Source organism: Gopherus evgoodei, chromosome 1, assembly GCF_007399415.2.
Source record: "Gopherus evgoodei ecotype Sinaloan lineage chromosome 1, rGopEvg1_v1.p, whole genome shotgun sequence".
Taxonomy (NCBI): Eukaryota; Metazoa; Chordata; order Testudines; family Testudinidae; genus Gopherus; species Gopherus evgoodei.
This window is the reverse complement of record NC_044322.1, coordinates 366,372,994-366,393,549: the sequence shown is the minus strand read 5'-3', so window position 1 is coordinate 366,393,549 and position 20,556 is coordinate 366,372,994. Positions and strand designations below refer to the sequence as shown.

General features: G+C 55.0%; 1 protein-coding gene across 1 annotated transcript; it reads left to right on the top strand.

Moving 5' to 3' along the window:
* Positions 1–8,228: 8,228 nt before the first annotated feature.
* Positions 8,229–20,517, top strand: MIOX (myo-inositol oxygenase). The gene is made up of 10 exons (XM_030549922.1): positions 8,229–8,248; positions 8,869–9,058; positions 13,685–13,765; positions 14,857–15,019; positions 15,238–15,305; positions 15,852–15,961; positions 16,511–16,578; positions 17,445–17,494; positions 17,930–18,042; positions 18,932–20,517. The coding sequence occupies exons 1-10, from the start codon at positions 8,229–8,231 to the stop codon at positions 19,038–19,040; spliced, it is 972 nt and encodes a 323-aa protein (XP_030405782.1). The 3' UTR covers positions 19,041–20,517.
* Positions 20,518–20,556: the final 39 nt, after the last annotated feature.

Below are 20,556 nucleotides of genomic sequence, written 5' to 3'. Positions count from 1 at the left end.
TTACTTTCACCTCTGGTCTACAACAGTTATTTCAGAGGAATCAAGAATAAAAACCAGGCAATCCCACTGCACATCCCCCAAAGCGTACACACTCATACTTGCTTTTCAGCCCTATTTTATACAGCACGTACACAGACCAACTTAAAGGGACTCTTTGTAAAGTTGGTCAATACACCCAGGCAGGAGACAAAATACAGGCCTAGATGAAACTATTCCTACTCTGTGTAAAAGTGTGTATGTTGATAAAACTTTGATCTAATAAATGAAAAAAACGCAATGGAATGTTCGAGAAACCCACATTTTAATATTTGGGGGGCAATGGATACAAACAAAATGTTCAACGTATCTGAAACAGTTTAATAGTCAGTATTTTTGCATTGTTCACTTATTTGGCCCATTTAGAAAAATACAAAAAAAAAAAAAAAATGAAAAATCCTGAATTAGCCACAAACACCTACATTTTATCTAACTTAGAGGCAGGAATTTGGCAGCCCAATAAAACCCAGCTGCAGAATTATCACACTCTGCTCTCCCAGCCCCTGTTGAGCATCTGGTATTGGGGCTGGTGAAAGCAGGCCAGGCCAACCTCACTCGTGCCTTCAGAGAGGGTGGTGTCCTGCTACTCCAAGGCATCTGAGGAAACAGTGCTCAGCTGCTGAGGGATTTAAATACGAAACACAAGGCAGGTTTGATTTTTACACCACACTTTACACTCTGTGCCAGGAGGCCTCTTTGGCCTTTACAAAAAATTCGCTTCAGGCTGGTCTTGCTTCACAGACCTTTTGGTGGGTGGGTGGAACCAACTGCTCTAGCAAGTTCAGCAACTGTAGCCTGCTCCTTTCATCGCTACCGCGCCTTTTGAGCCAGCGCCTTAAACATTCTTATGTGCAGCTTCCTAGATTTGTAGATACCAAGGCCAGAAGGGACCGTTGTAATCATCTCATCTGATCTGCATAACACAGGCCAGAAAACATCCTCAAATAACTTACGTTGTACCTCGTCTCTTCCATCCCACTGTTTGAATGACTTGGGGTCTCCTCATTGAGTTTCAGCACCTCAAACAACAGCGGGGCTCAAGAACCGTCTTCTGGTTCTCCTCCTCTGCCCCATCCTTGCGATTACTTTCATTGTCAGCTATCATGGCTGCCTGGCTTGGTGCCGCTGTGCCAATAATATAACGGTTTCTTCTGTTCCCACAACTTCGCCCGTATGCCATCTCCTCATGAGTCACTTCTCTCTGGGTGGCGGTGAGTCTGGATTCAAGACCTTTGGCGGTATCTCCATCTTTAGTCAACAAGCCTTTTCAGACAGCGCGTCCTCTTTCATCCAGTAGTTGGACAGCGCTTTCTTAGCTAACAGCTATGGGCCACCCTTCCGAAGGAAGGCCTTTCAGCTGGGTCATCGGAGGGTGGGTACTGGTGTCAAAAGGGGTGGGGAGACGGTGAAGAGCTTGGCACACAGAGGTGGTTCTAGGGGTGGGCAAACAGGGTGGTTGTCCTGGGCACCCAATTCCAGGGAGTGGGCCATACAGCTGGGTCACTCAGCCTTTTCTTTTCTCTGTACGCTGATTGGCTGGCCGTTTGTGCTCCATTGTTTGGCTACTTTTCCCCCCACCCCTTGGCCTCTCATGGGGCAGAGGTGGCACGTGGAAGGTTTTCCCCCGGCTGGCAAAATGTCCAAGGCTGCTCCTGTCTGCACACTTCGTATTGCATTGTTTTTTGTTGGTAGGTTCCAGTTTATCAAAAACGAAGGTATGTGAGCCGTTCCTCTGTCCTTGTGCATATGGGCAGGTATATGGGTGGTGGGAGAAGATAAGAACATAAAAACAGCCCAGTATCCTGTCTCTGACATTGACCAGTGCCAGATTCATCTGGCAATCAGAGGCTAGAGACACCCAGAGCACGGGGTTGTGTCCTTGACCATCTTGGCTAATAGCCATTGATGGACCTGTCCTCTTGGAAATTAGCTAATTCTTTTTGAACCCAGTTATACTATTGGCCTTCACAACATCCCCTGGCAAGGAGTTCCACAGGTTGACTGAGTGTTGAGTGAAGAAGTACTTCTGTCTCTTTGTTTTAAACCTGCTGCCTATTAATTTCACTGGGGGACTCCTGGCTCTTGCATTATGGGAAGGGGCAAATAACACTTCCCTGTTCACTTTTTCCACAGCATTAATGATTTTATAGACCTCTATTGTATCCCTTCTTAGCTGTCCTTTTTTCAAGCTTAACAGTCCCAGTCATTTAATCTCTCCTCACATGGGAGCTGTTCCAGACCCCTAATCATATTTGTTGCCCTTCTCTGCATCTTTTCCAGTTCTAATATATCTTTTTTGAGATAGGGCAACCAGAACTGCACGCACTATTCAAGGTGTGGACGTACTATGGCTTTATATAGTGGCATAATGATATTTTCTGTTTTATTATCTATCTAACATTCTGTTAGCCTTTTTCTTTTTTTTACCTCTGCTGCACATTGAATGGATGTTTTCAGAGAACTACCCCAAGATCTCTCTCTTGAGGGGTAACATCTAATTTAGATCCCATCATTTTGTATATATAGTTGGGATTATTTTTTCCAATGTGCATTACTTTGCACTTATTAATATTAAATTTCATCTGCTCACTTTGCCTAAGAACCATTGGCATGGGAACTTGTCAAAGGCTTTCTGAAAGTGCAAGTACACTATATCCACTGGATCACCCTTGTCCACATGCCTGTTGGCCCCCTCAGAGAATTCTACTAGACTGGTGAGGTATGATTTCCCTTTACAAACGCCCTGTTTTCTCTTACCCAACATATTGTGTTCATCTATGCATCTGATCATTTTGTTCTTTACTATAGTTTCAACCTATTTGCCTGTTCAGAGGTTTGGCTCACCAGCCTGTAATTGTGAGGATTGCCTCTGGAGCCTTTTTTAAAAACAGGTGTTACATTAGTTATCCTCGAGTCATCTGGGACAAAGGCTGATTTACGCAATAAGTTACATTTAACAATTAGCAGTTCTGCAATTTCATATTTGAGTTTCAAATTTTGTGCAAAATACCTCTGAGCTTCCCCGTTTTCTTCAAATCCACTCTTACATCATATTCTCTTTCACGTCAACAAAGCCTTTAATCTCTTCCAAACCCCTCTGCATTAGGGCTTTAGTCACCATGACGCATCTGTTTTCAATGATTTCTCAGGTCTGTCAAATGCTGTCTTGTGTATTTATCGCTATCAAGTACCTAGGGTCACAGTTTGTGTACAGTGTGAAGTTTGATACAAGAACAGGGGAATTATTTCTTGGGACCCTTTCAATGCGAGGACAAATATGTAATTTTTTAAATTTAATTGTTGCTTTGCAGATACTGCTACAATATATTACTAAGCATTTTTCTTGTCAGCTAGAAATGACCAAGCATGGCGTTTTGGCCTGTTATATCTGCGCAATGTGTCTGATGCCCTTGTTAATGTAATTTGTTTATTTCTCACTGCTGATCCCCCTGGGAAAATGATTAGAAAGCCTGGCAAAAGAAAGGTGGGGAGATAACACCTCAAGAGGCAGGGGAGAGCGTTTACGTTACAAGTGTTCACCTGGGCTAAAGTATGACAACTGACAAAAAATGCACATAACATTGCTTCGCTAAGTAAAGGTTCCAGACAGTTGTCAAAATTTCCCATAAAAGCCAGGTCTGATGTCTTATCCTTGGGCCCTATTTCTGAATTATACTTTTTAAAGCCTGGGTTACTCTCTCTCTTTCTCTTGCTGTACGTAGCATGTAAGAAATACTTTCTAAAACATTAATTGGAGTTAATTTTTATTTCATTAGACCTTTGACTAAAAATAGTATGTTTAGTAGAAGGAGATGGAGAGGATGCAATTTTAGTTACCAGCTATTAGCTCGAGAAAAATGGGGAATGTGAGGTTGGGGGCACATGTTTCTTCGGATAACCCCTAAAAACTCAGAAAAATGAAAGGGGCGAGGGAAGGTGTCAGACAGGGAAACCTTTATCTCTGTCCTTCAGGCACTTAGAAAGCCATGACTTAAAATTAGGGCTGTCAAGTGATTCAAAAAATTAATCGTGATTAAAAAATTAATTGTGATTAATTGTGGTGTTAAACAATAACAGAATATCATTTATGTAAATAATAATTATTAAATAATAATTTTGGATGTTTTCTACATTTTCAAATATATTGATTTTAGTTACAACACAGAATACAAAGTGTACAGTGCTCACTTTATATTTATTTTTATTTTCAAAGATTTGCACTATAAAAACAAAATAAATAATATTTTTCAATTTAACTCATACAAGTACTGTAGTGCAATCATGAAAGTTGAACTTACAACTGTAGAATTATGTACAAAAAATAACTTCATTCAAAAATAAAACAATGGAAAACTTTAGAGCCTACGAGTCCACTCAGTCCTACTGCTTGTTCAGCCAATTGCTCAGACAAAACTTGTTATTTACATTTGCAGGAGATAATGCTGTCCGCTTCTTTTTTACAATGTCACCTGAAAGTGAGAACACACGTTTGCGTGGCACTGTTGTAGCCAGCGTCACAAAATATTTATGTGCCGGATGCGCTAAAGAATCATGTGTCCCTTCATGCTTCAACCACCATTCTAAGGGACATGCATCCATGCTGATGATGGGTTTTGCTTGATAACAATCCAAAGCAGTGCGGTCTGATGCGTGTTCATTTTCATCTTCTGAGTCAGATGCCACCAGCAGAAGGTTGATTTTCTTTTTTGGTGGTTCGGGTTCTGTAGTTTCTGCATCGGAGTGTCGCTCTTTTAAGACTTCTGAAAGCATGTTCCATACCTCATCCCTCTCAGATTTTGGAAGGCACTTCAGTTGGGTCGAGTGCTGTAGCTATCTTTGAAATTCTCACATTGGTATCTTCTTTGCGTTTTGTCAAATCTGCAGTGAAAGGGTTCTTAAAATGAACGTGTGCTGGGTCATCATCCGAGACTGCTATAACATGAAACGTATGGCAGAATGTGGGTAAAACAGAGCAAGGGACATACAATTCTCCCCCAAGGAGTTCAGTCACAAATTTAATGAACGCTTTTTTTTTTAATGAGCATCATCAGCATGGAAACATGTCCTCTAGAATAGTGGCCAAAGCATGAAGGGGCATATGAATGTTTAGCATATCTGGCACGTAAATACTTTGCAATGTCGGCTACAAAATTGTCATGTGAACACCTGTTCTCACTTTCAGGTGATATTGTAAATAAAAAGCAGGCAGCGTTATCTCCTCTAAATGTGAACAAACTTGTTTGTCTTAGCAATTAGCTGAACAAGAAGCAGGACTGAGTGGACCTGTAGGCTCCAAAGTTTTACACTGTTTTGTTTTGGAGTGCAGTTATGTAACAAAAAAAACCCTATATTTGTAAATTGCACTTTCACGATAAAGAGATTGCATTACAGTACTTGTGTGAGGTGAATTGAAAAATACTATTTATTTTGTTTATCATTTTTAAAGTGCAAATATTTGTAATAAATAATAATACTAATATCAAGTGAGCACTATATACTCTGTATCCTGTGTTGTAATTGCAATCAATATATTTGAAAATGTAGAAAAACATCAAAAATATTTAATAAATTTCAATTGGCATTCTATCTTTAACAGTGCGATTAAAACTGTGATTAATCTGGAACCCACATAGGGTAGCATCAAATACTTACAGTCCATACTCGATGGGGACCCCCATCCTGAAATAAATTTTTCCCGAACGCCCCTTTGGCCTTCAAACAACCCCCCAACCTTGCCAAGTCATCATCAGAAACAAGCTCCCCATAGACTAGGACCCACTAATGCCAAGTGGTACCAGACTCTGCCAGAACAACAGATGCAAAACGTACAGGCAAATCTTCACGATCATGATAATCAACATTCCCCATAATGCACCTTTCAAAATCCATGGATCCTGCACATGGCTATAACAACCTGCGGGGTACCTCATCCAGGAGCGGCAGAAGCCCCCTAAAAATGGGGGGGCCCATTGTTGCCTAAACTGTGGTCCTGCCTCACCCCTTCTGCCTGAAGCCTCGCCCCTTCCCCACGGTTGGGTTGAGGTTTTCATGCTGTGCAATTCATGTAGGCAAAATTTTACTAAAATCTCGAGGACTCTTTATGGTAGAAGCCAGTAAGGGCTGATTGCCATTTGGGAGAAAAGGATAACGAAATACGTTACCTTGAATAGGGAAATTTGGAAGAAAAGCTTGGTACAGTACCATAAAAGGCTATGGGAATAAGAAAAACTGTTTGATCGGCTCAGAAAAATGTGATGCATCCTTATACTTTATGATGTATGATTCTGCAAAAGGTCATGTGGTTAAAGACGACTTGCTAATTGGCTCAGGCACTGGGGTGTGGTTTGTCGCATGCTCCCAGAACTGGGAATTTTTGGTGGGGTAGATTCATAGGTTCATAGAGTTTAAGGTCAGAAGGGACTGTTGGACAGGGCGGGCCGTGGGGAAATGGCATCCTGGGTGAACTTGTATTTTGGTGCTCTGGCCTCCACTGCCTCCCTGAGCTCCACACCCGTCCCCCTAGGCCTTCATTGCCCCCCCGACCCCCCATTGCCCTGGCCCCTGCTGCCTCCTCAGGCTCTCCACCCATTCCTCCATCACCCTGGCCCCCGCTGTCTCCTCAGGCCCCCCCCTCCTTTGCCCTTGACCCCCGCTGCCTCCCTCCCATTGTCCCGAGCTCCCTTCTATGGCCTCGCACCCTAGGCCCAGCAGGCTCCTTCTCTCTTGACCATGGCATCCTGGGTGATCGCCCACATTGCCCACCCATAAGGCCGGCCCTGCCATTAGATCATCTAGCCTGACCTCCCGCATATCATAGCCCATTCAAATTCACCCAGTTCCCCCGTATGTAGCCCAGCAGTGGGTGTTTCACTACAGCATAACCTGTGATGTGGCTAAAGTGGACCTTCCAGAAAGAAAGATAGTCCTGATCTGAAGACCTCCGCGATGGACAAACCACCCCACCCACCATGGCAGTTTGTGCCAATGGTTAATCACTCACTCACTGCGACAAAATGCACCTTATTTCTAATCGGATGTGATCAGTCTTCAGCTTCCAGCCGCTGGTTCTTGGGCTGCTTTGCTCAGCTAGACTACAGACCCCTTTAGTGCCCAATCTTTTCTCTCGACGAAGGTCCCTATACACGGGAACCAAGAGTCACCTTTCAACATCTGGTTGGTGAGCTGAACAGGCGGCTCTTTATGTCTCTTGCTTCAAGGCATTTTCTCCCCCTCACCCCCCTTTTTGTGGCTCTTTTCTGCATCTTCTTCAATTTTTAAACATTCGTCTAAAGTGTGGACCCCGGAAATGAGGATTGTGGAATCAAACATTTTATGTCATAATCACCTGGGTCTTCTAGTCCAGCGATTAATTCATCTTTGTCCATCACAATGAGGGCCAAAATATTCACTTTCTGTTGCGTAAGTGGCTTTTCTCATCTTTCTCCCGGCTCCCCCATCCCTTTTAAAAACTTTCTTGGTCATCTCGGAAAGGCAGCAGGCGAACAGCTAGACCCTGTACAGGCATCATTAACCCTAAAGTTATATTTACACTTTCTATCAGGAATCCCTTGCAGCCCTTGTGCATGTTTTTAATTTATTTAGAAACGTTCTGCCCACAAAATCAGAAAAATGCATGCTATATATCATAGAAATATATATATAAACATTTCTCATTTATTTCTCCGTTGTCTTTTTTTGCATACTGGTGTATTTAATTTATTTAGAACTGAGCTAACTGCATAAGAGAATACATAATAAGAATACTTTAAAAATGAGGAAAAGTTATATATGTAAAACGTAACACTTCTCTTTTATGCCTTTGTTATTAAGACTTTTTACATGTATTTATTACATGTATTTTACATGTATTTATACAATTATGTAATTTGACTACATTTAAATTGTACTAACAAATTGAGGCTAATGCATGACTAGATATATAAATGTATTTTTCTCATGTATATATTATTGCTCTGCTACTAAGCTTTTGTTGCATGTTTTTAATTTAGTTAGACTTGTACTACTGTAGTGGTTTCATACAATTATTTAATCAACTTGATTTTTGCACACGAAGTATATTTTACACTAAAAATAAGGAAGGAACATGAGATTTATATTTATTCATTTGTTTTGAATGATTCCAGTAGGATACACTAAAAAAACTTGAAAAAAAATCTCATTTTTTTCCCAAAATGGCTGAATGGTGCCATAAGTATGTGACCAAACCTGAAACCTAGGGGTCCTGGAAAAAGTAGGCAGGACTTCCAGAGCCATAGGGCCATTTCATTGGACAGGAAGGAGGGGCGTGCAGTCTAAGGCTGGAGTCTGATTGGTGGATTATAATAGCGGTGGAGGATTGGGCGGGGCATGGAAACCTGTCAGAACTATAAGAACAGGACAGGTGTAGATCTCCCTAGTGACACAGCTGGGCATTGGAGCTGGTTGGGAATTTGCTGCTGGATCATGATTCCATCAGAAAATGCCGATTTGTTGAAGTTGAACTGTTCTGTAGGAATGTGTCAGTTGCAACAAAACTTTTGCAGGAAGTAGGCGGGTCCCTTGCCTGCGCAGGCACTCCCTGGCTCTGCGGCAGCCTGCCTGGCAGTCGGCTGGGGAGTCTGGGCTTCCAGGGTTCCCAGCGCTGGCCAGCCCGGCAGGTGGGCTGCTGGGGAACCAGGTCTCTGAGAGCTTCCAGGCTCCCTGACAGCTTCTGTGGAACTGGGAGTCCACTGTGGAACATGGACAGACAGACAGAGTGACGGACTAAGGGACAGTTGGACATACTGACACAGCAGACAGACAGACAGACTGCCTGATCTACTGAGGCAATAGCCCCTGGTATGGGTGGCATGGCCGGGGTCGGGTGGGAGGGGGTAGCAGGGAGGGGAGAAGGAGGGTGCTACCCTCGCTGGTCCCTCATGCGAAGCTTCCCTCACCCCAGGACGCAGACCCCTCTGAAGTTTACCGGCCGGAGGCAGGGGCTGAGCATGGGAAACTGAAAACAGACTACAGGAATTACACGGTGAGCTCCCGCTGCCCTGTCACCTGCCACAGGCTGTCTGGGACCTACCCCGTGGGCATGGGTGTCAGCCCCCCACGTCTAGGCAGAGACGGGTCCCGAGGCTAGGCACTGAGACTGGAGCCACTCTGCTCTGACCAACAGGCTGGCAATCCGGTGACCACAGCACTCCCTGCTGGAGCTAGGAGGGGCCAAGGGAGAGGCCAGGGCTGGAATAGCCGGGAGCTCCTCCCACAGCCAGCGCTCCTGCCCCACTCCCCACAGCGCCCCCTGCGGGGAGTGACCAGGGCTGGAATAGCCGGGAGCTCCTCCCACAGCCAGCGCTCCTGCCCCACTCCCCACAGCGCCCCCTGCGGGGAGTGACCAGGACTGGAATAGCCAGGAGCTCCTCCCACAGCCAGTGCTCCCGCCCCACTCCCCACAGCGCCCCCTGCGGGGAGTGACCAGGGCTGGAATAGCCAGGAGCTCTTCCCACAGCCAGCGCTCCTGCCCCACTCCCCACAGCACCCCCTGCTGGGAGTGACCAGGACTGGAATAGCCGGGAGCTCCTCCCACAGCCAGCGCTCCCGCCCCACTCCCCACAGCACCCCCTGCTGGGAGTGACCAGGACTGGAATAGCCGGGAGCTCCTCCCACAGCCAGCGCTCCCACCCCACTCCCCATAGCGCCCCCTGCGGGGAGTGACCAGGACTGGAATAGCCAGGAGCTCCTCCCACAGCCAGCGATCCCGCCCCACTCCCCACAGCACCCCCTGCTGGGAGTGACCAGGACTGGAATAGCCGGGAGCTCCTCCCACAGCCAGCGCTCCCACCCCACTCCCCACAGCACCCCCTGCTGGGAGTGACCAGGACTGGAATAGCCGGGAGCTCCTCCCACAGCCAGCGCTCCCACCCCACTCCCCACAGCACCCCCTGCTGGGAGTGACCAGGACTGGAATAGCCGGGAGCTCCTCCCACAGCCAGCGCTCCCGCCCCACTCCCCACAGCGCCCCCTGCAGGGAGTGACCAGGGCTGGAATAGCCGGGAGCTCCTCCCACAGCCAGCGATCCCGCCCCACTCCCCATAGCGCCCCCTGCGGGGAGTGACCAGGGCTGGAATAGCCAGGAGCTCCTCCCACAGCCAGCGCTCCCGCCCCACTCCCCACAGCACCCCCTGCTGGGAGTGACGAGGACTGGAATAGCCGGGAGCTCCTCCCACAGCCAGCGCTCCCGCCCCACTCCCCACAGCGCCCCCTGCTGGGAGTGACCAGGACTGGAATAGCCGGGAGCTCCTCCCACAGCCAGCACTCCCACCCCACTCCCCACAGCGCCCCCTGCTGGGAGTGACCAGGACTGGAATAGCCGGGAGCTCCTCCCACAGCCAGCGCTCCCGCCCCACTCCCCACAGCGCCCCCTGCTGGGAGTGACCAGGACTGGAATAGCCGGGAGCTCCTCCCACAGCCAGCGCTCCCACCCCACTCCCCATAGCGCCCCCTGCGGGGAGTGACCAGGACTGGAATAGCCAGGAGCTCCTCCCACAGCCAGCGATCCCGCCCCACTCCCCACAGCACTCCCTGCGGGGAGTGACCAGGACTGGAATAGCCAGGAGCTCTTCCCACAGCCAGCGCTCCTGTCCTGCTCCCCACAGCGCCCCCTGCTGGGAGTGACCAGGACTGGAATAGCCGGGAGCTCCTCCCACAGCCAGCGCTCCCACCCCACTCCCCACAGCACCCCCTGCTGGGAGTGACCAGGACTGGAATAGCCGGGAGCTCCTCCCACAGCCAGCGCTCCCGCCCCACTCCCCACAGCGCCCCCTGCAGGGAGTGACCAGGGCTGGAATAGCCGGGAGCTCCTCCCACAGCCAGCGATCCCGCCCCACTCCCCATAGCGCCCCCTGCGGGGAGTGACCAGGGCTGGAATAGCCAGGAGCTCCTCCCACAGCCAGCGCTCCCGCCCCACTCCCCACAGCACCCCCTGCTGGGAGTGACGAGGACTGGAATAGCCGGGAGCTCCTCCCACAGCCAGCGCTCCCGCCCCACTCCCCACAGCGCCCCCTGCTGAGAGTGACCAGGACTGGAATAGCCGGGAGCTCCTCCCACAGCCAGCGCTCCCGCCCCACTCTCCATAGCGCCCCCTGCTGGGAGTGACCAGGACTGGAATAGCCGGGAGCTCCTCCCACAGCCAGCGGTCCTGTCCTGCTCCCCACAGCACCCCCTTCTGGGAGTGACCAGGACTGGAATAGCCAGGAGCTCCTCCCACAGCCAGTGCTCCTGCCCCACTCCCCAGAGCGCCCCCTGCTGGGAGTGACCAGGACTGGAATAGCCGGGAGTCCCCCATGGCCAGTGCTCCTGCCCCACTCCCCAGAGCGCCCCCTGCTGGGAGTCACCAGGACTGGAATAGCCGGGAGCTCCTCCCACAGCCAGCGCTCCCACCCCACTCCCCACAGCGCCCCCTGCTGAGAGTGACCAGGACTGGAATAGCCGGGAGCTCCTCCCACAGCCAGCGCTCCCGCCCCACTCCCCACAGCGCCCCCTGCTGGGAGTGACCAGGACTGGAATAGCCGGGAGCTCCTCCCACAGCCAGCGCTCCCACCCCACTCCCCACAGCGCCCCCTGCAGGGAGTGACCAGGGCTGGAATAGCCGGGAGCTCCTCCCACAGCCAGCGCTCCCACCCCACTCCCCACAGCGCCCCCTGCGGGGAGTGACCAGGACTGGAATAGCCGGGAGCTCCTCCCACAGCCAGCGCTCCCGCCCCACTCCCCACAGCGCCCCCTGCTGGGAGTGACCAGGACTGGAATAGCCGGGAGCTCCTTCCACAGCCAGCGCTCCCGCCCCACTCTCCATAGCGCCCCCTGCTGGGAGTGACCAGGACTGGAATAGCCGGGAGCTCCTCCCACAGCCAGCGCTCCCACCCCACTCCCCACAGCGCCCCCTGCGGGGAGTGACCAGGGCTGGAATAGCCAGGAGCTCCTCCCACAGCCAGCGCTCCCGCCCCACTCCCCACAGCGCCCCCTGCTGGGAGTGACCAGGACTGGAATAGCCGGGAGCTCCTTCCACAGCCAGCGCTCCCGCCCCACTCTCCATAGCGCCCCCTGCGGGGAGTGACCAGGACTGGAATAGCCGGGAGCTCCTCCCACAGCCAGTGCTCCTGTCCTGCTCCCCACAGCGCCCCCTGCTGGGAGTGACCAGGACTGGAATAGCCAGGAGCTCCTCCCACAGCCAGTGCTCCTGCCCCACTCCCCAGAGCGCCCCCTGCTGGGAGTGACCAGGACTGGAATAGCCGGGAGTCCCCCATGGCCAGTGCTCCTGCCCCACTCCCCACAGCACCCCCTGCTGGGAGTGACCAGGACTGGAATAGCCGGGAGCTCCTCCCACAGCCAGCGCTCCCACCCCACTCCCCACAGCGCCCCCTGCTGGGAGTGACCAGGACTGGAATAGCCGGGAGCTCCTCCCACAGCCAGCGCTCCCACCCCACTCCCCACAGCGCCCCCTGCGGGGAGTGACCAGGGCTGGAATAGCCGGGAGTCCCCCATGGCCAGTGCTCCTGCCCCACTCCCCAGAGCGCCCCCTGCTGGGAGTGACCAGGACTGGAATAGCCGGGAGTCCCCCATGGCCAGTGCTCCTGCCCCACTCCCCACAGCACCCCCTGCTGGGAGTGACCAGGACTGGAATAGCCGGGAGCTCCTCCCACAGCCAGCGCTCCCACCCCACTCCCCATAGCGCCCCCTGCGGGGAGTGACCAGGACTGGAATAGCCGGGAGCTCCTCCCACAGCCAGCGCTCCCAACCCACTCCCCACAGCGCCCCCTGCTGAGAGTGACCAGGATTGGAATAGCCGGGAGCTCCTCCCACAGCCAGCGCTCCCACCCCACTCCCCATAGCGCCCCCTGCTGGGAGTGACCAGGGCTGGAATAGCTGGGAGCTCCTCCCACAGCCAGCGCTCCCGCCCCACTCCCCACAGCACCCCCTGCTGGGAGTGACCAGGATTGGAATAGCCGGGAGCTCTTCCCACTGCCAGCGCTCCCACCCCACTCCCCAGAGCGCCCCCTGCGGGGAGTGACCAGGACTGGAATAGCCGGGAGCTCCTCCCACAGCCAGCGCTCCCGCCCCACTCCACACAGCGCCCCCCTGCTGGGAGTGACCAGGACTGGAATAGCTGGGAGCTCCTCCCACAGCCAGCGCTCCCGCCCCACTCCCCACAGCGCCCCCTGCTGGGAGTGACCAGGGCTGGAATAGCCGGGAGCTCCTCCCACAGCCAGCGCTCCCACCCCACTCTCCATAGCGCCCCCTGCGGGGAGTGACCAGGACTGGAATAGCTGGGAGCTCCTCCCACAGCCAGCGCTCCCGCCCCACTCCTCACAGCGCCCCCTGCTGGGAGTGACCAGGGCTGGAATAGCCAGGAGCTCCTCCCACAGCCAGCGCTCCTGCCCCACTCCCCATAGCGCCCCCTGCTGGGAGTGACCAGGGCTGGAATAGCCAGCGCTCCTGCCCCACTCCCCACAGCGCCCCCTGCGGGGAGTGACCAGGATTGGAATAGCCAGCGCTCCTGTCCTGCTCCCCATGGCCAGAGCTCCATAGCTACCTCCTGTCGGAGAAGCTGGTGCTGGAGTAGGAGGCCTGGGCTCTCATGTGAGTCACGGGTGTGTTGTTCCAGGCCGGGCCGCTGCTGGATCGCGTGTATAACACCTACCTGCTGATGCACACGCACCAGACCGTAGACTTTGTCCGGAAGAAGGTACATCCCCTGGGGACGCACAAAGCCCCACCTGTGCCCCCCCCAGCGCTGCTGACCCAGCCCCCCGAGACGCTCAGACAGCCCCTTCCTGAGAGGGGGCTATGACTCTCCAGCGGTTGTGTCTACGAAAGGGTTAGCCACAGCCCGGCTCCCCAGGAGCCCCAGCCCACAGGAGCCCCCTCCTCCAGCCCAGCCCAGAGCCCCTTAGGGAACACTGCCCTCCGACAGTCCCTGGGAACCCCAGCCCACGGGAGCCCCCTCCCCTCCCACCCCAGAGCCCCTTAAGGAACGCTGCCCCCCCCGACAGCCCCTGGGAACCGCAGCCCACGGGAGCCCCCTCCCCACCCTCAGAGCCCCTTAAGGAACACTGCCCCCTCGACAGTCCTTGGAAACCCCAGCCCATGGGATCCCCCTCCCCACCCTCAGAGCCCCTTAGGGAACGCTGCCCCCTCGACAGTCCCTGGGAACCCCAGCCCACGGGAGCCCCCTGCCCTCCTCCCCTGAGTCCTTCAGGGAACACTGCTCCCCCGACAGTCCCTGGGGACCCCAGCCCACGGGAGCCCCATCCCCTCCCACCCCAGAGCCCCTTAGGGAACACTGCCCTCCGACAGTCCCTGGGAACCCCAGCCCACGGGAGCCCCCTCCCCTCCCACCCCAGAGCCCCTTAAGGAACGCTGCCCCCCCCAACAGTCCTTGGAAACCCCAGCCCATGGGATCCCCCTCCCCACCCTCAGAGCCCCTTAGGAAACACTGCCCCCTCGACAGTCCTTGGGAACCCCAGCCCATGGGATCCCCCTCCCCACCCTCAGAGCCCCTTAGGGAACGCTGCTCCCTCAATTGTCCTGGGAACCGCAGCCCACGGGAGCCCCGTCCCCACCCTCAGAGCCCCTTAGGGAACACTGCCCCCCCGACAGTCCCTGGGAACCCCAGCCCACAGGAGCCCCCTGCCCTCCTCCCCTGAGTCCTTTAGGGAACGCTGCTCCCCCAACAGTCCCTGGGGACCCCAGCCAAGGGAGTCAGGCTGGTGCAGATATTCTCCTGCCCCAGAAGCTGTGCTCAGAGCTGGGCCTCACCAGCTCCCGTCTCCCCAGGGCGCAGAGTATGGAGCCTGCGCCCAGCGCCGAATGAGCATCATGGAGGCCTTGGATTTACTGGACAACGTGGTGGATGAATCGGACCCGGACGTGGACTTTCCCAACTCCTACCACGCGTACCAGACTGCCGAGGGCATCCGCCGGGCCCACCCGGACAAAGGTAGGGCCAGTCGGGACTGGGGAGTTTGGGTGCAGGATCCCAGTTGGGGTCTCCGCAGAGCCGGGTAGGCAGGGACCGACCAGGAGGCTGCTGCCTTAGCTGCTCCTTGTGGGTGCAGCCAAGAAACCAGCGTGGGCTTTTCTGGTGCCGAACAGCCCGGCCAGCGGCTGCACCCACCCCAGCCCCAGGCTGACCCCTCTCTGCTCTCTCTGTCACAGACTGGTTCCAGCTGGTCGGGCTGCTGCATGACATGGGCAAAATCCTGGCCCTGGCCGGGGAGCCTCAGGTGAGCAGCCATGGAGGCAGCGTGTGCTCCAGGCAGGGGAGTGGGTTGAATGCACCCAGCATGACTGGTTACCCCCATGTGACCCCTGGGGACCAGCCCAGGGAGGGGAAGTGATGGGGCAATGCCCTAGGCTAGTTGCGTGCAGGCCACCTGCCAGAGAGCATGTCAGACACAGAGCCCTTTGCAAGGGGAGCCAGTGGGGGTCGTCCCCCAGTCCCTGGCCAGCTCCTCAGCTGTGTATTTCCAGGACAGCAGGGGCCCAGCTCAGAGCCCGACCAGCGGGACAGGCCAAGCACCCAGCAAGATTCAGAGGGAAGGGCCGTGTCCATGGGCCCCATGGAGATTGAGCTACTGCAGTTAATGCTCACAAATGAAGGCAATGGATGGGCTCAGGCTGATCTCTGGCTACGAGAGCCCAGGATGGGGCTGGTGCGGGGCAGATTACTCTCTTCCCCCAGCTGCCCACTGAAGGGACCATGAATGGAGCCAGGACAAAACAGCTTGGCCATGGCTGGCGAGCCCTTTCCTCCTGCGTTCTCTCTGCAGTGGGCCGTGGTGGGTGACACATTCCCCGTGGGCTGCAGGGTCCAGGAGTCCGTTGTCTTCAGCGACTCCACCTTCCATGACAACCCCGACACAAAAAACCCCCTGTACAAGTAAGTCCTACCCCTACTCCCCCTCCGCCAGAGTACCTGAGCCCTGGGGGTCCCATGCCACTAGGAAGTGACCCCTAGGCACACTGCATCCTACAAGGCAGCCTCCCACTGGGACGGCTCTTCTGCCCCCCGGCCCCAGGGCTGCCCCTCATGGTCTGTGGGCTGCAGCAGCAGAGAGCTGGGCCTGGGGTGGTGAGAGCAGCTGGGCATGGGGGCGGCTGGTGGGTAAGGTGTAATCCCCCTCCAATGGCACAGCTGCAGTCCTGAGTCCCCACTGCACCCCTCCCGGGTGGGTCTGGGTCCTGCCCTCCTTCCCCCCCAGATGGGGGGGGGCACGAGACTCAGTTTCCCCAACAATTAACATGCCGAGTCGGCCGATTGTTACCATGGCCCATGTTTTGCACCCGCCTGCAGGCACCTGCCCTGCCGGCTCTGAGCCAGTGCTCGTGCCCTGTAGCCCTGCAGGGCGCTCCGCCAAGCAGAGGGGACAAGGTGGGAGGGCTGAGGGCCAGCCGGGAGCTCCATTGACCGGCTCTCTCTCTTGCTCAGCACACAGTATGGGATCTACCAGCCTCACTGCGGCCTGGCCAACGTGCTTATGTCCTGGGGCCATGACGGTAAGGGCGTGCCTGGCGGGGGCTCTTGGCTGCGGCCGAGGGCTGGGCCTGGCTCCGGAAGCCCCTTGGAGAACAGAGCTGGGGAGGGGATTTGCTTTTAGGGCCCCTTCAGGGTGAGGGTCAGTTTCACCTTGCTGCTCCATCAGCCCTGTGCGCCCTCACCCCCCTTGCCACCAGCCTCCGCCAAATAGCAGCCAGGTATCAGAGGAACAAACTGTGGTCCGGGGGCAGCTCTCCAGACACATGATGCTCACCCCCTGCCCTGGGCAACCAGGATCTTCCCCCTAGTGGTCCATCCCCGTTCACAGGGGCTTAGGGCACTATGATGGAATAGCCTTGCAAAGCATCTCTCCCCTTGCTGGCTAGCGGCTGGGCCACAGCAGATAGCAGCCTGCCAGCTCACAGAGGTGCTCTCGTGGGTAGTGCATGACCTGTGTATCCCCCGTTCGTTCACAGCTGGGGAAACAGAGGCACAGACTTGCCCAAGCTCGCATTGCAAACCATTGTCAGAGCCAGGAACAGAACCCAGGAGTTCTGCCCTCGGGCGGCACGCCTACTCTGCTTTGCTGTCGCTTTGGCATTGTTAGCTCCTGTGATGGATGCTCCATCCCCTGACTGATCTGTGCTGCGCCTGGCACCAGGGCTAATATTGTCAGATGTGGGCAGTGACCCTGGGTGCCCAGCAAGAGGCCCTGGTTTTCTGCTGGGCGCCCGTAGCTGTAGAGCTGCATGCAGTCCTTACTGCAGGTTCGTCTCTGGCTGGCACAGCCGCCACGTTCTGAGAGGGGTAGCAGAGAGGCTGGGACAGGGCGTTGGAGCCCGTCTGGGTGCCTGAGCTCGCAGGGCTAACACTGCTCTCTCCCCAGAGTACATGTACCAAGTCATGAAATTCAACAACTTTGCTCTCCCGCAGGAGGTAAGTGGTTGGGGAGTTTTGGAGTTTTTTTTTTTGGGGGGAGGGTGCGCGAAACGGGAGTACATGGCGGTGAGAACTGATTCATGCCTGTCCCCTGGCTCAGACTGTCTCTGGCCGCCCTCAGGAACAGCATGCTGGGCATTTGCCCCATGGGCATTCTCCTGCTGTCCAGCTGGGTTATGCAACCCCCTGCAGCAGCAGGAAGTCTTCACAGTCGGGTCCCTCTGCCTCCACCTGCTCCTTAATGCCTGTTGGCACAGCGCTGACCCCCTCTCCTGCAGGCTCTGAGGACGAGGCACTAAAAGCCTTGGGGACACCCATGGGAGATTTGGCTCCAGGGACTGGAGAGGAGCCCCCTAGGTTAGGCTCTCAGAGGTGGTAGGATGGGTGGGTCTGGGCCCATGCTGCCCCTCTCACCCTCTTCATCTCTTGCAGGCTTTCTACATGATCCGCTTCCACTCGTTCTACCCCTGGCACACGGGCGGGGATTACATGCACCTGTGCAGCAACGAGGACCTGCGCATGCTGGCCTGGGTCAAGGAGTTCAAGTGTGTGCCCCAGCCCTGGGGTAGGGGGATGGGGCTGCTGAGCCAGGCATGGAGGTTGGGCATTGTGCCCATGGAAGCAAAGGCAGCAAATTTGAAACTGATAAAGACTTTTTTTTTTCCCCCAAACCCAGAGTGACAGGGAGCTGTGGGAACTTTCTGCCACATGAAGTCACTGAGGCCAAAAATTTGGGATTCACCCAGGCCTTGGACGTTTTGTGTGGAGAACAGGAACACACATAGTTATTGATGCTAACATGCTTTTGCATCAATATTAAGCTTCTGGGCTTGAGCTGTGCTCTAATTATTAGAGAGCAGGAAGGGACCTAATGTTGGATCCTACCCTCCCCGCACCTTCCATTGCAGAGTGCTTGCACCTTCCTCTCGCACAGCAGGTTCCTTCCCCGGGGGGAGCCAGGAGGAACCTCAAGGCTGATCCAGTCTGGCAATCGCAGTGTTTGAGATCAATGGAACAAAGAGACTGAAGTCAGCAGGGAATGGGAGCAGGGCTGCAGCTAGGGAAGGCTCCCTGGCTGAGGCTGTTCTCTGAGGGTCAATGTTTGGGGACTGGCTTTGGCTAGGAGGCATCTAGGGAACAAGGTGCTGAGCGTACAGGGAGCCCTGGAGAGCTAGTCCAGTTACAGACATGGGAGAGAATTGATCACCCCTGTGCTCCATGGGCTGGGGGGCAGACAGCAGCACAGGGGTGGATTAGTGCTGCCTGCCTGAGATGCTTGCCCCATTGCCATAGGGCAGGGTGCTGGCCTCTGGCTGCTGTAGGGGAGCAACTCAGCTGGCCCCGCTCCTGCTGTCAGGTTCCTGGGAGGGGAGGGAAGCAGGGACAGTAGAAAGGGAGCAGCCTAGTTCAGCCTTTGCTTTCTGTTCCCTGCAGCAAGTTTGATCTGTACACCAAATGCGAGGACCTGCCTGATGTGACGCAGCTGAAGCCCTATTACCAGTCCCTGATTGACAAGTACTGCCCAGGCCAGCTGTGCTGGTGACCAGCCGAGCAGGCTCCTGCCTGCCCCCAAGGCTGCATCCTCACCCAGTCCCCTACCCTCACCCCGCTGGATGACCTCAGTCCATGAGCACAACAGGAACCAGCCTCAAGGCCCCAGGAAACAACCCCTCTCAGGCCTGGCCCTGCCTTCCCCCACCACTCAGCCTGCAAGGAGAGCCCCTGAGCCAGTGCAGCTGGGCTGTGCTGCTAGGGGAGCCAACAGCCCCGCACCAGCAAAGGCACATGGAGGTGGAAGCAGTGAGATGAGCTGGTTCTGCTCGCTGCCACATTTCTCATTCTGTTCCCCACTCCTGCTTGCTGAGGCCTGGGTACTGCAGAATGGCACGTGGGCAAAGAGCATGCTGCAGCTGCCCCACCCCTCATGACTGCTCCCCCACACAGCACTGCTCCGGTTTGCCCTTTACTCTGCCCCTGCACAAGCCCCCATCGGCATCAGCAAGAGCTGAAAGCCCCCAGCCCAGCTCAGAACGTTAGCTCTCTGCAGCCTGGGGGCGGGTATGGAAGACGGTGTGTGATCGCCTTCTCCAGGGGAGCACTGCTGTGCTGGGGGGTCATTCCTAGAACTCAATAAATGGGGCGTTAGCATACACAGTGCTGGATCTGTTACATGCCTGCTGCAGAGCCCCACAGAACTAGCCTCACAGCAAAGGGGGTGGGGGTACTGAGCTGATGCTGGGCCTCAGCCTCTCCCCACACACCACGTTGGGGCCACCCCTAAGTCATCTTAACTGGCCTGGCTCTCTTAAGAGGGCTGCTGCCACCATTGCTGCAGCTTCCCTGCAACCAATCGTCTGCCCCTGCTCTTCCTCCTTCACCACCAGCATGCACCCCGGCCTGGCCCCCGAGGCTCCACCACGAACTCCGAGCACCAGGCTGACCTGCTGCGAGCTGGGTAACCGGCTGCAGCAGACCCCAGCCTCCCCGTGCCAACTACTTTCCGCTGCCCCAGTAACAATTGGTGCCTCTTCTTGATGAGCCATGGCCTGGGCTTGACTTCCCCCCTCTCCCCTTCTGACTCTGGGGAGCAGCACACACTCGCTTTTACCTCTACTCCAGCCTCAGCCCCTCTAGGCTCAGCCCAAGGCCCTCATGCAGCTCACCAGGCCTGCACACGCAGCATCTCCTCCTGCACCAACACTCCTTTGTTCTCCTCCAGGGGTGGTGCATGCGGACAGCCTGGCTTTCTAAGGGGGCACTGAAGGGGCCCTGGGCCCAGGCCACAAGCTGGGCTGCTGGAAGCCATGCAAGAGGCTAGAGCTGCCAAGAAAGGCAGCTAGCACTGCCCTGGCACGCTTGGCAGCCTGCAGGTGGTGGTACAGGGGAGGATGTAGGCCTGACAGAAGAGAAACAAGTCTCAAGGCCAAAGAACATGGGGGCTCAGCCCTGAGACCCTGGGCTGGGGGGGAGAAGGGGAAGGGTTTTGTTTTTAAAAAAAAACAAAAACAAACAAAACAAAAGCTGCTGCAGCAGCTGCCCCCAGTGAACTCTGCCTCAGA

Bases quoted from the DNA above. Each gene is read 5' to 3' on its own strand.
- MIOX (XM_030549922.1), top strand. From the start codon at position 8,229: ATGGCTGAATGGTGCCATAA. The intron at 15,962-16,510 runs GTAAGTCCTACC...TCTCTTGCTCAG, and splicing joins ACAAAAAACCCCCTGTACAA to CACACAGTATGGGATCTACC. The intron at 16,579-17,444 runs GTAAGGGCGTGC...CTCTCTCCCCAG, and splicing joins TATGTCCTGGGGCCATGACG to AGTACATGTACCAAGTCATG.